The sequence below is a fragment of the Gossypium arboreum genome, chromosome 5, assembly GCF_025698485.1.
Source record: "Gossypium arboreum isolate Shixiya-1 chromosome 5, ASM2569848v2, whole genome shotgun sequence".
NCBI lineage: Eukaryota > Viridiplantae > Streptophyta > Magnoliopsida > Malvales > Malvaceae > Gossypium > Gossypium arboreum.
Window position 1 is genome coordinate 4,243,018 of NC_069074.1, and position 17,774 is coordinate 4,260,791.

Genomic DNA, 17,774 nt, shown 5'->3' on the forward strand with positions numbered 1-17,774 from the left:
TGATGTTCAAGTAATTATAATTTTAGATCATTTTGACTTTAAATTGTTTTGGATATAAAGAACTAAATTTGTTGACTTTTTCATAATTAAATTGAGTTAAGTTAATTTTGAATGTGAATAAATTAAATCATTTATTTGGATTCAAGTAAGAATATAATCATCCTAACAAATTCAATAATTTCGAGAAAAAAAACTATATTTAATCCTAACACATATATTCTATCAAGTAATGTTTTCAAAATCGAATTTATAGTAAAACTGATTAGACCACTAGTTTTCAGTACGATCAGTCTGATCGTGAATTCAATAGATGTAAGAATAAAAGATAAATATAAAACCATAATAAATTCAAGGATTGTTGATTATAAACAATGATAAAAATTAAAATGCTATCACACAATTTATTTATCTGGTAGACTGTAAAAAACTTTTAAGGTACCGAAAATCAATAAAGGAAATTTTTTAAGGCACTGAAATAAAACAAAAGTAAACTCAAAAGTGAAAGCAACAAAATAACTGGAAAGCCACAAGAAAACAATGCACATAAAGTGTATTGTTACAAATTGTAACACTCCTTACCCGAGACTGTTGCCAGAATCGAGCACGAGGCATTACTAAACTTATTCTATCCCTTAAATAGGTTTAAATTGTTTATTTAAGCATTTCGAATGTACTGCCATTCTGCGTCCGTAGTCGCCTAAAAATTCATATCTTGAGTTCTGAAACTCGAAATTAAGATCCGTAAATTTTTCCTGAAACTAGACTCATATATCTATCTACTAATTTTTTTCATAGATTTTTGACTTGGCCAATTAGTACAGTTTATTAGTTAAAGTTTCCCCTGTTTCAAAACTCGACTGCACTAACCTCTTGTTACTACGAACCATGTTTCTTCCTGTACAAAATTCATATCACTAAGCCGTTTGTTTCTCTTAAAACTAGACTCAACAAGGATTATAACCATATAAAGTATACCTTCTAATTAGTTTTGTACAATTTATGGTGAATTTCCAAAGTTGAAATAGGGGTTCCAGAAATCGCTCTGACCCTGTTTCACTAAAACTCAGATATATCATGAAATATAATACCTTTACCTATTTTTCTTATTCCATAAGAAAATAGACATAATAAAATTTAATTTCATATATTATTCATCTTTAAACTATGTTTATGCAATTTTTAGTGATTTTTCAAAGTTATGTCATTGCTGTTACTTGAATCTGTTTTTAGGTTACTTTCACATTTTTCATAATTTTCATGTGATAATCACCATTCAATCATACATATTAATAAACATGCATATCATCGGCCATTTTTATTAGCTAATCACTAGCAAGTATTTATACATCATTCATTGTTCATATTATACCAAAAGTGGCTAAGTTTCTATACATGCCATACACAAAACAAAACGTCTAATTATACCGAGTTATTTCTTTGATAGTGTGATCGGCCTCCGACGCTTCCTTCGATCCCGAGTGGCTAGATAAGTACTATAAGAAGAAGAAAATAAAGAGATTAAGCACTAGGCTTAGTAAGCTTACAAGCAAATAAATCACAACATTCAACATAATGGATAATTATGCATAATATCATCTAACATCATAAATTTCTTTACTTCTCAATTTCTATCTTCTTCTTTATTCCCTTACCTTCTTTCTTACCTGACCTTTCCTTTTTCATAAGTATAATCTACTTTTCCTTTGCTGTTAATTCACTGTAATTTAACTCGTATCCTGACCCGCTGAACCACTCGAAATACTAAGGATACTAGGGTCGCTTCTCGCCTATCAATATCTCGCCAATGCCATGTCTTTGACATGGACTTACATGAATTATTCCTGCTCCAATGCCATATATAATATGGACTTACATGGCTCAATCCTGTCTCCAAAGCCATATTTCTAATATGGACTTACATGGCTCATTTTGTTCATCTCACAACCCTAATATCTTAACATTCCTAGGGTTCAACCAGGCTTTCTAACACTTTTCCTCCTCACTTCACCTTAAATTTGACTTTAAATATTTTCATAACATAAATATATAAGTGCTGAAATTGACAATAATAATGTAAAATAAAAGAATATTGCATTTATTTACTGTAAACTTACCTCGATACAAAATGTGACTAAACTTTACAATTTAGTCCTTTACTTTTTCTTTTCCCCGATCTACTCTCGAATTTCGCTCTTCTTGATCTATAATAGCAAATTTAGCTTATTTAATATCAACATTTATCAAAACAACCCTTTACTCAAACTTTGGAAAAATTACATTTTTGCCCCTAAACTTTCACATATTTGCACTTTTGCCCCGAGGCTCGTAAATTAAACTTCATCCTATTTTCTTATTTTTATGACATGCTGATCATTTTTCCCTTCTATGGCAACATCAAATTCACACACTAACATGTACTTATGACTATTAGGTATTTTTACCGATTAAGCCTTTTACTCGCTTTTCACTTAAAACCAAGTAGCACAAGTTGTCTAACATAATTTAAAACCTCATATTCCATCATAAAACATCAAAATACACAAATTTCACCTATGGGTATTTTTCCAAATTTGATTCCTAACTTAAATTATTGCTAGCATAAGCTTTATCGAGCTAAGGGACTTCAAAAACGTAAAAGATCATTAAAACGGGCTTGGAATCACTTACTATGAAGCTTGAAAGTTGAAGAAACCCCAGCTATGGAGAGAGGTAAGGTTCTGCTGGTAACTTGAAGAAGATGATACAATTTTATCATCTTTTTACCTTTTATTAATGTTAATAACCAAATGACCAAAATGCCCTCCTTACTAAACTTTCAAAATTCCTTCCATGTCCTAATTTTGTCCATGAACTTAAAATTGGTCAAATTACCATTTAAGATCTCCTAATTAATATTCCAAAATAATTTCATACTAAAACTTCTAGAATGCAAGTTTTGCAAATTATTCGATTTAGTCCCTAACCTCAATTTAAGCACTTTATGCATAGAATTTTATCACGAAATTTTCACACAATCATGTAATCATACCATGAACCTCAAAATAATAATAAAATATATATATATATATTTTTTTTTTTACCCTAATTTTGTGGTTTCGCAACCACTGTTCCGTTTAGGCCCTATTTCGGAATGTTACATTTCTCCCCCCCTTTAGGGATTTTCGTCCCGAAAATCTTACCTGTGAAGAGATATGGGTACTATTTTCGCATAGCCTCTTCGGTTTCCATGTAGCCTCGTCTACCCCATGTCATTCCATAGTACTTTCACAAGTACAATACTTTTGTTCCTTAATTGCTTTACCTCTCGAGCTAGAATCTTTACCGGTTCTTCACCGTAAGTCATGTCTGGCTGAATCTCAACCTCTGTTTGAGAAATCATATGTGACGGATCTGAACGATAACGACGTAGCATAGACACATGAAATACATTATGAATCTTCTCTAACTCAATCGGTAAAGCTAACCGATATGCTAATGGTCCGACTCTCTCAATCACTTCAAACGGTCCAATAAAACATGGACTTAGTTTGCCTTTCTTGCCAAATCTGAGAACTTTCTTCCACGGGGATACTTTCAAAAAAACTTTGTCACTAACTTGATATTCGATCTCTTTTCTTTTTAAATCTGCATACGACTTCTGCCTGTCTGAAGCTACTTTTAAACAATTTCTGATAACTTTCACTTTTTCTTCCGTTTCTTTAACTAGATCAACCCCGTAAATGTGGCTTTCTTTAAGCTCTGTCCAATATAAAGGTGTGCGGCATTTACGTCCATACAAAGCTTCATAAGGTGCCATCTTCAAACTTGATCGATAACTATTATTGTAGGCAAACTCTACCAATGGTAAGTATTTTTCCCAACTACCTTGAAATTCTAATACACAACATCTAAGCATATCTTCAAGTACTGAATAACTCTCTCGATCGATCATCGATTCGAGGGTGAAAAGCCGTACTAAAACTCAACTTCGCACCTAAAGCCTCTTGTAACTTCTTCCAACCGTGAAGTAAATCTTGGATCTCTATCTGAAATGATCGATAATGGCACTCCATGTAGTCTAACTATCTCCGAAATGTATAACTCGCCAACTTGTCAAGTGAATAATCCATACGGATTGGGATAAAATGAGTGACTTAGTTAGCTTATCAATCACAACCCATATTGCATCTTTCTTTTTCAGTGTTAATGGCAATCCGTCACAAAATCCATAGTAACTCGTCCCATTTCCATTCCGAACTAGCACAAAGTTGCAATAATCCCGAGGGTACCGATGTTCGCCTTTACCGTTGACAAATCAAGCATCTAGAAACAAACTCAAATATCTCTTTTCATTCCTACCCACCAATACAATTTCTTCAAATCATTATACATTTTGTACCGCTGGATGAATAGATAAAGAACTGCTATGTGCTTCTCGTAAAATCTTCCGAATAAGCTCATCATTCTTTGGTACACAAATTCGTCTCTAAACATCAAACAACCATCGAACCAATCCGAAATCGATTCTATGCCTGACTCACATTGAACTCTTTTAGCTTGTAACTCATTATCATCTTTCCGAGCTTCACAAATCTCTTCAAGAAATACCGGTTTAGCTCTAAATTCAGCTAAAATAGAACCATCATCTGACATGGCTAAATTGGTATTCAAAACTCGCAATGTAAATAAAAGTTTCTCTTAAAGCGTCAAGAACTACATTTGCCTTACGGGTGATAATCAATCACTAACTCATAATCTTTAAGCAATTCCAACCATCTTCTTTGCCTCAAATTCAAATCTTTTTGAGTCATCAAGTATTTCAAGCTTTTATGATCGGTAAATATCCGGCAACTTTCACCATACAAATAATGTCTCCAAATCTTTAATGCAAATACAATAGCAGCTAGCTCTAAATCATGTGTCGGATAATTTTTCTCATGTGGCTTCAATTGTCTAGAGGCATAAGCAATTACCTTTTCTTCCTGCATGAGTACACAACCGAGCACATTCAAGGATGCATCATCAGAATCACAAATTTTTACCCTTTCCTTTGTACTAAGATAGGAGCTTCCGTCAACAATGCCTTTAACTTGTCAAAACTTTGTTGGCACTTCTCATCCATTCAAACTTAACATCCTTCCGTAGCGGCCTCGTCAATCGGGTAGCTATCATGGAAAATCCTCCACAAATCGCCTATAATATCCGGTAAGACCAAGAAAACTTCTAACTTCGATACATTTCTAGGAGGCTTCCAATCAACAATGGTTGAAATCTTACACGATCAACCTTAATACCTTCACCGAGACAATATGTCCAAGAAAACCAACTTCTCGTAACGAACTCACTTTTCTTTGAACTTGGCATACAACCGATTATCTCTCGAATTTGTAAACTCGTTTCAAATGCTCGCATGCTCGGTCTCATCATGAGAATAAATCAAAATATCATCAATGAACACAACTACAAACTTATCTAAGTATGGTCTAAAATTCGGTTCATTAAGTCCATAAAATGGCAGAGCATTAGTCAAGCCAAATGGCATCACAAGGAACTCATAATGACCATACCTAGTCCGGAAAGCGCCTTGGACATCGACTCTTTAACTCAAGAATCGATAGTATTCGGATCTCAAATCTATCTTGGAAAACACAGTAGCTCCTTCAATTGATCAAACAAATCATCAATTCTAGGCAATGGATACTTGTTCTTTCTCATTACCTTGTTAAGTTGCCGATAATCTATGCACAATCTCATCGATCCGTCTTTTTTTTCACAAATAGCACTGGTGCACCCCATGGTGAACTCTGGGTCTTACAAAGCCTTTATCTGTTAATTCCTCGAATCGAGCTTTCAATTCTTTCAATTCCAATAGAGCCATTCTATAAGGAGCAATAGAAATGGGCGTGGTACCGGAATCAACTCAATACCAAACTCAACTTCTCTAACAGAGGCAAACTTGGTAGTTCTTCCGAAACACATCGAAACTCACATACCACAGTATCGATTCAATTTTCAATTCGGATCTTTAGTGTTCAACACAAAAGCAAGATAAGTTTCATACCCTTTTCTCAAGTATTTCGAAAGCGCATATAATATAGAAATGAACTATCTGACTCTTCTGAATTAACTCGAAGAATTTCACCATTTTCACACTTCAACTCAATGAATTTCTTTCCACAATTCACTATCACATCATGTGTAGTCAACCAATCCATACCAAGAATCACATCAAACTCATCAAATGGCAATAGCATGAGATCGGCCGGAAAACAGTAGCCTCTAATCATTAAAGGACAATTTCTACATACCTTATCTACTAATACATGCTTGCCTAATGGATTCGATACTTTAATCACAAATTCTGTAGATTCTATAGGCATACTTATACTAGGCATCAATTTCATACAAACATAAGAATGAGTTGAACCCGGATCAATCAGAGCAATGACATTAATATCATGTAGAGAAAATGTACCCGTAATCACATCGGGGGAGGATGCCTCTTCGCGTGCACGAATAGCATAAGTCCTTGCAGGGGCTCTAACATCTGGTCTCACAGCCGAATCTCTAGAGGTACCTCTGTTACTTGCTCCTACTCCCGGTTGCCTCGGTGATCTGCCTCTAGTAGGAGCATTTCCGGATCTAGCACTCTGTGTTACCTCTCGGCTAGCCACTTCTGGACATTTTCGTACAAAATGATCTGGAGCACCACATTTATAGCAAACATTTTCACCTGTCCGACAAGGACCATAATGAAGTCTACCACACCGTGGACACCCTGATCTACCCTGTCTGACATTACCTACACTCGTAGTCGAGGTGGTCTGTGTAACGGCCTAATTTTCAGTGGTGTCGGAAATGGTGATTTGAGATCACTAAATTCGACAAATAAGATTGAACAAGATAGTAATTTAATATTTATGAGTCAAGTAAGAATTTAGAAGAATTTGTGAAATGGTGAAATTAGTGAATTAAAAGAATTTATTAGGTCAAACGGGTCAAAAATGAGGTATCGAGACCTCAAAGTTGAAAATCGAGCTATAAATATTTTTATAAATATTTATGGAGTGTCATTGAGTTAGTATTAAAGTTCCGTTAGAAAATTTTAACGTTTGGATGGCTAATTAATTAAAAAGGACTAAATTGAAAATAGCGCAAAATTTGTTAAATTGTGAGTAAATAGCTTAAGTATTTAAAAATATGGATTTAAAGAGCAATTAGACCCAAAGGTTAATGGCTGGACGGTTTGGGTATGAAATAAGCAAGAAAACAATGTGAACAAGGGGCAAAATTGGAAATAGCATAAAAGTTAATAGTTAAATAATGATGTAATTGAAAAATCTAGACATTTCTTCATATTTTCTCAGCTAAAACGCCATAGAAGGTCTGGAGAAAGCTGGTTTTTCATATTTTACATCATGTGAGTTTAATTCTTACTTTTCTTGATAATTTTTATGTTTTTATGACTTTTACAATTAGGTCCACTTGTAGAATTCATTAGTTTTTTATTTTATGGGTGAAATTGGAAGTTACCCTGGATGGATAAGGGAATTTTATGATTAATTATTATGAAATTTAAGTTCTAATTTTATATTAAGGTGGTTTTATTAAGTGATTTTGATAGGAAATGATATTTAGGACCTAATTGTGAAAAAGTTGTGAATTGAAGGTTTCTGTTGAAATTAAGAATATAAAAGGTTTTGAAATAGTTTATAATGATAAAATAAAGTGTTAATTGAGAAAAATTAGTTCAATTGATGGGTGAATTGAGAAGGACTAAATTGTGAAAATTGTAAATTTTGGGGTAAAAGTGCAATTTTAAAATTTGAACAGCATAAATTGTGAAGTGAAATAGAATTGAAATGGATGCTAATGAAGGAATGATTTTATAATTATAGATCAAGAAAACGAATCAATCGTGGAAAGGAGAAAATTCAAGAATAGTCCCTGAATTTCTACGACTTTTACAAATTAGTCCAGGTAAGTTCATATGGCAAAGTTCAATGTTTTGTTATGAAAATCTTATGATTGTTAAAGTATTTTATTGTTGATGAATACTATCAATTTGCATTAACTAATAAATAATGTGTAACTAAAAGTACAAATTAGTAGGAACAATGGATTTGAGTGCTTCTATTCTGTGACCCTGATGAATTGACGAAAAATATGTGATAAGTGCGCCTGCTTAAGACCATAGCTGGGTTATGGCATCGGTGCAATGTGATAATGTGACTCAGATAAGACCATAGTGGGCTATGGCATCGGATAATGTGATAATGTGATTCCGTATAAGACCATGTCCGGATATGGCTTCGTATGATATGTGAACCGTAAGACCATGGCAAGGCTATGGCTTCGTGTGTGATGCGATCAATGTGAAAGTCCATAGTTTACTATGGCAATGTGATAATGAAGCACTCAATTCCTTATTGTTCCCTAATTTGACAATGAAGTAAATGAGAAATGGGCCTAAGGGAGTTAAATTGTGAGTTGCCATATGGAAATTATTCCAATGAGTTATTAATGAAATTGTGATTTGGAGGATGAAATAGTTAAACTAATAGATATATGATTGTGTACGATATTTGATATGATTTGTGTTTATATGCCTATGAGCTTACTAAGCTTCAATAAGCTTACTTGTGTGTGTTTAATATTTTATGTAGATTGACTTGAAGTGAAGTGGGTAGATCGGATCAACACAACAACAGGCACACTATTCAGATCAATTCCGTAGTTTTTGTTTTATGTTTAAAGATTTATATGGCATGTATAGAGTTTGAATGAATTGAAGTAAAGATGTTATAAACTAGTTAACAATATTTGTACTAAAATAGTTTTCAGTAAGTAGTAGTAGTTTGACTTTGAAAAATCACTAAAAATAGTAGAAATGGAATTAAATAATGAATAAATTATGGAATCGAATCTTGATGAGTCTATTTTCATATGGAAGAAGAAAAACAGGTATATGAGCTATATTTTATGAGATGTTTAAATTTTTGTGAAACAGGGCCAGAGCGATTTCTGGATCCCCTGTTCTGACTTTGGAAATTCACCATAAATTTTACAAAGATAATTAGAAGTCATACTTTATATGTACAGATTCTTTATTGAGTCTAGTTTTATTCGAGACAAACGGCATAGTCATTGAAGCTCTGTACAGAGAGATATCTGATTCGTAATACACAAAGGTCAGAGTAGTCAAACCCTGAAACAGGGGAGATTTTAAATAATAAACTGTACTAATTGGCTTGACCAAAAATTCTAGAAAAAAATTGGTAAGTATATATATGAGTATAAATTCAGAGAAAATTTATGGATTTGGATTTCAAGTTTTATAACTCGAGATATGAATTATTTAGCAACTATGACACAGTTGGACAGCTTGTCTGAAAAGTATTATATAAATTATCTATTTTGGTTAAGTGCTCAAATAAGTTTAGTAGTGCCTTGTGCTCGACTCCGGCAACGGTCTCGAGTAAGGGGCGTTACAGTCTGAGCCTTCGGATCCTTAAATCTGCTACCTCTATTCTGACTAGATTGCCCTGCCGAAAAGCTAGATCTGTAGAAAACTCTCGGGCCTCTTGGATGTAGCCCAAATGATCTCGCTCATCTGCTCTTCTTTGTATCTTGTGTCTCTGTCTCAACTTTGCCTTTTCTTTTAATAGCTCCTCTGCCTTACAGGCTCTCTCAACTAAAATAATGAACTCTTTTATTTCTAGGACACCCACCGACAATGGATATCATCATTTAACCCATCCTCAAACCTTTTACACAGATAGCCTCTGTGGACACACATTCTTGAGCATATTTATCGAGCCCGACAAATTCACGCCATAATCGGTCACCGCATATTGCCTTGTTTCAATTCCAGAATTCCTTTCTCTCGGTCAATAAACCTCGATCGATGTACTTTTTACGAAATTCTTCCCGAAAGAAATCCCAAGTGACCCTCTCTTTCGGTACAACCGATACAAGTGTCTTCCACCAGTAGTAGGTCGAGTCTCTAAGAAGTGATACTACACATTTCATACATTCCTGGTGTACAAGATAATTCACAAAGACTCGATAGTATTTTCTAAAAAATTCTGCTCTTTCGCATCATCATCTTTTGTTGCTCTAACTCTTCGCGCCTTGTTTCGATTCTATCAATCGGTGGTTTTTCTCTTACCACTGCATTTGTGGATCGGGAAGCTTGAGCTACATGGGTAGCCCGAGAATCATGAGGGGTGGAGGTCTAATCGCGGATTCGCATTTAACGAACTCGGTAAACAAATCATTCAAAGCTCGGAAGAGAGCTTCTCGAGTCACTCCTCCCGATCAACTATTACCGGCCTATTCTCGATGGCGCTGCCCTTCGTGGAAGCAGGCACATTACTTTCTACATCATCATCACCGGCTGCCTGGATCCATTACTATAAAACAAAATATTTAAAAAAATCGTCAGAGTCGTCACACTATCAAAATACAAGTATGGCATGTATAGCTAGACTTTTCTCACACTAACTGCTCCGAGAACCGACTAAACCTGCTCGACACCAATAAATGTATCACTCCTTACCCGAGACTGTTGCTTAATCGAGCACGAGGCATTACTAAACTTATTCTATCACTTAAATAGGTTTAAATTGTTTATTTAAGCATTTCGAATGTACTGCCATTCTGCGTCAGTAGTCGCCTAAAATTCATATCTTGAGTTCAAACTCGAAATTAAGATCCGTAAATTTTACTGAAACTAGACTCATATATCTATCTACTAATTTTTTCATAGATTTTGACTTGGCCAATTAGTACAGTTTATTAGTTAAAGTTTCCCTGTTTCAAAACTCGACTGCACTAACCTCTTGTTACTACGAACCATGTTTCTTCCTGTAAAAATTCATATCACTAAGCCGTTTGTTTCTCTTAAAACTAGACTCAACAAGGATTATAACCATATAAAGTATACCTTCTAATTAGTTTTGTACAATTTATGGTGAATTTCCAAAGTTGAAACAGGGGTTCCAGAAATCGCTCTGACCCTGTTTCACTAAAACTCAGATATATCATGAAATATAATACCTTTACCTATTTTTCTTATTCCATAAGAAAATAGACATAATAAGATTTAATTTCATATATTATTCATCTTCAAACTATGTTTATGCAATTTTAGTGATTTTTCAAAGTTACGTCATTGCTGTTACTTGAATCTGTTTTAGGTTACTTTCACATTTTCATAATTTTCATGTGATAATCACCATTCAATCATACATATTAATAAACATGCATATCATCGGCCATTTTATTAGCTAATCACTAGCAAGTATTTATACATCATTCATTGTTCATATTATACCAAAAGTGGCTAAGTTTCTATACATGCCATACACAAAACAAAACGCCTAATTATACCGAAGTTATTTTTTGATAGTGTGATCGGCCTCCGACGCTTCCTTCGATCCCGAGTGGCTAGATAAGTACTATAAGAAGAAGAAAATAAAGAGATTAAGCACTAGGCTTAGTAAGCTTACAAGCAAATAAATCACAACATTCAACATAATGGATAATTATGCATAATATCATCTAACATCATAAATTTCTTTACTTCTCAATTTCTATCTTCTTCTTTATTCCCTTACCTTCTTTCTTACGACCTTTCCTTTTCATAAGTATAATCTACTTTTCCTTTGCTGTTAATTCACTGTAATTTAACTCGTATCCTGACCCGTTGAACCACTCGGAATACTAAGGATACTAGGGTCGCTCTGCTCTATCAATATCTCGCCAATGCCATGTCTTTGACATGGACTTACATGAATTATTCCTGCTCCAATGCCATATATAATATGGACTTACATGGCTCAATCCTGTCTCCAAAGCCATATTTCTAATATGGACTTACATGGCTCATTTCGTTCATCTCCACAACCCTAATATCCTAACATTCCTAGGGTTCAACCGGCTTTCTAACACTTTTCCTCTCATCACTTCACCTTAAATTCGACTTTAAATATTTTCATAACATAAATATATAAATGCTGAAATTGACAATAATAATGTAAAATAAAAGAATATTGCATTTATTTACTGTAAACTTACCTCGATACAAAATGTGACTAAACTTTACAATTTAGTCCTTTACTTTTTCTTTTCCCGATCTACTCTCGAATTTCGCTCTTCTTGATCTATAATAGCAAATTTAGCTTATTTAATATCAACATTTATCAAAACAACCCTTTACTCAAACTTTGGCAAAATTATATTTTTGCCCTAAACTTTCACATATTTGCACTTTTGCCCCAAGGCTCGTAAATTAAACTTCATCCTATTTTCTTATTTTTATGACATGCTGATCATTTTTCCTTCTATGGCAACATCAAATTCACACACTAACATGTACTTATGACTATTAGGTATTTTTACCGATTAAGCCTTTTTACTGCTTTCACTTAAAACCAAGTAGCACAAGTTGTCTAACATAATTTAAAACCTCATATTCCATCATAAAACATCAAAATACACAAATTTCACCTATGGGTATTTTTCCAAATTTGATTCCTAACTTAAATTATTGCTAGCATAAGCTTTATCGAGCTAACGGACTTCAAAAACGTAAAGATCATTAAAACGGGCTTGGAATCACTTACTATGAAGCTTGAAAGTTGAAGAAACCCCAGCTATGGAGAGAGGTAAGGTTCTGCTGGTAACTTGAAGAAGATGATACAATTTTATCATCTTTTTACCTTTTATTAATGTTAATAACCAAATGACCAAAATGCCCCTCCTTACTAAACTTTCAAAATTCCTTCCATGTCCTAATTTTGTCCATGAACTTAAAATTGGTCAAATTACCATTTAAGATCTCCTAATTAATATTCCAAAATAATTTCATACTAAAAACTTCTAGAATGCAAGTTTTGCAAATTATTCGATTTAGTCCCTAACCTCAATTTAAGCACTTTATGCATAGAATTTTATCACGAAATTTTCACACAATCATGTAATCATACCATGAACCTCAAAATAATAATAATAATATATATATATATATTTTTACCCTGAATTTGTGGTTTCGCAACCACTGTTCCGTTTAGGCCCTATTTCGGAATGTTACACAAATGGTGCATCTAGTTGAGCTCCCCTGATGCAACAATACAAATTGAATTATTGATATTAGTGTTTATTTACAATATTAGAGTCCTAAAAAACTCTATACAATCTTTATCCCTTATGATTCACAATATTCAGTGTGGTAACTTTAGTTTTAATTTGAGTGCTTCACTGGACCACCATGCTTCAAGTAGATGGTCTTCTTTATAAGTTTCACAAATCAGGCCAATTCAAGTTAATTAAATGAGCCTCATTTAATCAATTGACCTCCATAAAACGTTTTGTACGCATTTGTCACAAGTATTGATTCTCAGTCCATGATATATGCCTATAGTGTGACCTAGCCTTAACCCTATGTTCATCTTAGACGAGAGTCTAGTAGGGAGGTTCAAACAGTTAACTGAATCGAACTAGTATTAACCGAATTAATCAAAATGTATAATCCTTTAACCGTTAATTGAACCGAAAAAAAAATTAACCAAACTGAAATATTTTGATTAATTCAGTCGATTAACCAAATTAACCAAAATTTATATGTTTTATTTTTCTTGTTAAAACAAGTATAAAACATATAAAAAAATACATTAATAATGTTCATTTGTCTCGAAAGTTAACGGAATTAATCAAATTAGCCGAAATTTTAAGTCTTGAAACAATATATAATTAAAAACATTACATAATTAAGTTCAGTTAATTACTCAATTTCAAACTAAATTAACCGATAATTAAACTTTCAAAAAATCATTAACTGATCTCTGACCAAATTACATCGTTTAACCAACCAATTAATTAAATTAGATCAATTCAATCGTTTAATTTAATTTTAACCGAAATTTATGGAACACCTGCAACCTTTTTGTAGGACCTGAAAAATGGAAAGTATTATATAATGTTATGTTAACACATAATCTTAATCCTCAAAGCGAGAGTGAGGTCCTTACCTGAACAGTGGAATGGAGGGGCGTGTCCATGACCAAATGGCTTATTAAAAGAGAAAACCAAATTGCACTCCCACTTACTTATGTATATTAAATTTAATTTGAATAAATATATACCAAATGAGAGATGAAATGAAATCTTAATTTTCAGGACACTGTCAAATTGAATGGTCTATTTGGTCAATGAATATGTCGAAGTCCTAGGGACCCTAAAACCCCAGTTTTGGTGTGAGAAGAAGCACAAGTCTCCTCTCATCTTTGTGTCATAAAAATTACGGGCAGGTTTTTGAGTCTAATCGATTTTGTACGTTAATTTCACTGTCATTATTATTTTGGCCCTTGAACCACGTCTAGTTCAACTTCAACACTAGACATTCTCTCGTTTATGGACCACACCTTCCCCTATCATCTTTGGATTTAATTTCTCCAATCCAAACATTGAAGCAAACTACTATTAAGTATTGATTTGATCTTTCCTAGCAAATTCAGTCTGATGGTGAAAGAATGAGGATTTATAATATATTTAAATATTAAGTTGAGTAACTTAGACGTCAAGACTTGATAATGAATTTAAAAAATATGGAGAAGATTTGATTGTTCATTTGTTAAAGGGAAATAAACAACGATATAGAAAGCATATTTTGTTCATTTGAAATTTGAAGTTATACTTGATTCGTGACACATTATATTTTATGCAACGAATACATAAAAAAAAAAAAAAGTTAAGATAAAAATCTTTTTGTTCTCTTCAATAAATAAAAATGTTGATCACTCATTAAGTAATATATTTCATGAAATATATAAAGTAAAATACAAGTTAATTTTGGATCAAATCAATTTGAATCAATCAATTTAAATTTTAAAATAATTTTAATTATTTTGTTCGAGTAATTAATGGTTGGAGACAATTGGGTTTAAGGTTTGAATATTTCTAATCTAATTATTATGGCTTTGAATCATTCAATCTTTATCATTTTTAGTTCAAATAGTTTTGAGTTTAAAATATTCAATTTGAAGCTCAAATGATAATTATTTTAAATCATTCTAAATTCAGATTGTAAACAATTTAAATTATTAATTTTATTATTAAATTAAATTAAATTCAACTTAATTAAATCGGATTTTGAATTCAAATAAAAATAGTATTAGAATGTCTAGTACTATTTTATGTAGGTGAAGATTATTAGGATCTTGGTTAAGACTTAAAGAGTCGAACTTATCATACTGCTAAAGAAAACCGAATGACTCAGAATGAGCAGGCAACCGGTCAGGCCCAAAAAACGAACCTAAGGCCTTTAGGCCCATGCCTGGAACGAAACCACACAGCACCGAACGAAGGATCACCTGGCCAAGCGCATCATAGTCCACGTGTCAGATAGTATGAAGCATAGTAGAGAGATCTGATTGAAGTTGCAGAGGTATAAGACTAAATAAAAGATTGGGAACTTCATTGAAGATGCAACTTAATGTTCATGTGAAGAGAGCCGGTGATGAAGATAGCGCATAAGGGACACACGTCTGGTGGATATATAGAGGAATCTATCTTCTTCTTCCTCAAAGAATGCACACAGACAATACAATAACAATGCAATTAGTTTTTTGGTGAAGAGATGCAAAATATTAAGAACAAGAAACAAATGTGTTAAACATTTAAGTCCATCCATGCATTTGCAGTTTCTTTTCTCATTACAAAAAATGGGAACCCATTTGCTATTGATCTTATTATCTACAAAACTCCTCCAAAAAGGGACCCGAATTATCGTAACGTGGAAAAAGAAAAGAATGAATTAAAATTAAAAGATAAAAAATGGTTTTGAGATTAACCCCCGTCGCATCATTGTCATTAGCATCGCCACCGCTGGCTTTTATGGTGTTTAACCTTGAAAGTCCAGTCTCTCTCTGAATCGATGGCGTAAGTGCGTTAACCTCCGCCTCATCATTTGTCATTATCATCGCTTTCGCCATCATCAGATTTATGGTCATTTACCTTACAAACTCCTATTCCACGCCCAGCCGCTGTTTGAACCGATGGCGTAAGTGCATCAACTACGGTCGCAGACGACATCTCCATCTTACTAACTCTAACCGCACCGATTAATTTTTCCGGCAACTCATCCTCGGTCTGTCCTTCCACTACAAATCCCATATCGATTACTACGCTCGTCGCGCATCCCAATGCGAGGTGTAAAATCGCGTTGGCAACCGCCGAGCTAGCAACGTCAACGTCAATCTCCAAGTAATTATCTCCTCTATAATAATTACACGTCAAAGCTTTACCTATCAAGCACGCCGCATAGTTGCCCACCGCTTTTTTGACGATCCACGGTCCTTCAACAATCCGGTTAACCATCTTCAACCGTTGGTTCCGGAAGGCATCATCGCCATTGACGAACCGGTAAAGTAACGAACCGGGAGGGATAGGATCCTCTGTGGCAAAATAAAAAACAGCACTATACAGATCTTTACCGGGGACCTGGATATTGACGGCGAAAATAAAGCTTTTCATAGATTGGCCATCGGATTGAGCTTTTCGGAGGGCGTTAGAAACACGATTATCAGGACGGGCGAGTACGTTATCGAGCTTGGAATCGGACTTGAGCCAGTCCATACCAATGGGAGAGAGTAAATAATTGCCGGCGGGGCATTTTTGACGTTTGGTCAGGTAGCTTTGAGAACGGAGATAGAAGAGATCACCCGGGGGAGAAGACCAACCGTTGGTTCCGTTATTAAGGTCAACTTGTTGCAAGGCTCCACCGTTGATTGAATCAACCATCCAATCGGGAATCGATGTAGCGTCAGCCGTTGAACAGGTTATAGAGTATTTATCGGCGAATTCCTTGGCGGATCCCCGGTCTTTTTGCTCAGTCTGGCACATGATATTTTCTTCTCGTCGTTCTTTCACCTGGCCTTTGAATGAGGCAGAGATTGAAAGGTGGCGATCTGTAGAGTGAGGGGAGGCGATGGGAGTGGGAGTGGCTGTTGTGATCAACAGGTTTGGAAGAAAGTGCCCCTGGATTTCCCCCCGAAACTACGGCACAGCCACTTTATTTACCACGGGGAAGGGCACCGATGGCTATAACCTATCAGATCCCTGATCCGATATGCAAATTTATAATCCTTCAATTCTAATTGGGTTTGGTTTCTTATTTATACTGTAATCGAATAGGTTTAATGCACTACTAACTCTCGTCATTGTGCACCTTAACCCGATACGATCCACAAATACGAGAAAAAAATTTTATTTTCAAAAAGTATTATTTTATTCCTAAAATTAAAATAATTGGTCATTACTTATCATACGTTAATATTTAGTTGCATGAAATAATATAAAAAACAATTATTAAACCTTAAAAATCAGAATTTAAAAATATTCATTGGTGACATTATCTCTAGTAATAAAAATAGAGAAAGGGGGCATAAAGGACAATGACACTAATGAAATTAGCTGAAGAATTAATAAGATTGCAGGCAACACTAGAGTTGTACACGCTCAGAAAAGTAAATGAGTTGACAAAAGTTTAAGTTTAAAAAAAGGTTTGGATAAAAAAAATTAAAGTTTATTTTTTAAATGGGTTGAGCTTCGGATAAGTTTTTTTACTCGAGCTCGACCCGGCTTTGCTTGAATTTAAAAAAAAAAAAACTATTAAAATTTTTTTATGGTTTTGCCACTATTTTTTTATTATTTTGCTATCATTTCGCTACTTTATTGCTATTATTTTATTATTATTGTTTGGATATTATATAATTTTTATTTTATTATTAATT

General features: G+C 33.9%; 1 protein-coding gene and 1 long non-coding RNA gene across 2 annotated transcripts in view; both read right to left on the bottom strand.

The window, feature by feature from the left end:
- LOC128292949 (uncharacterized) overlaps positions 1-2,749 on the bottom strand; it is a 57,365-nt gene extending 54,616 nt beyond the window's left edge. Inside the window, exons 1-2 of the long non-coding RNA XR_008282944.1 lie at positions 2,668-2,749; positions 2,115-2,201 (exon numbers count right to left, since the gene is read on the bottom strand). This is a non-coding gene — a long non-coding RNA (uncharacterized LOC128292949). The remainder of the gene's footprint in view (positions 1-2,114; positions 2,202-2,667) is intronic.
- A 12,880-nt stretch (positions 2,750-15,629) lies between these two features.
- LOC108472856 (protein ENHANCED DISEASE RESISTANCE 2-like) lies at positions 15,630-17,197 on the bottom strand. Its single transcript, XM_017774415.2, has one exon. It carries the CDS (start codon positions 16,882-16,884, stop codon positions 15,946-15,948), a length of 939 nt encoding a protein of 312 aa, XP_017629904.1. The 5' UTR covers positions 16,885-17,197; the 3' UTR covers positions 15,630-15,945.
- Positions 17,198-17,774: the final 577 nt, after the last annotated feature.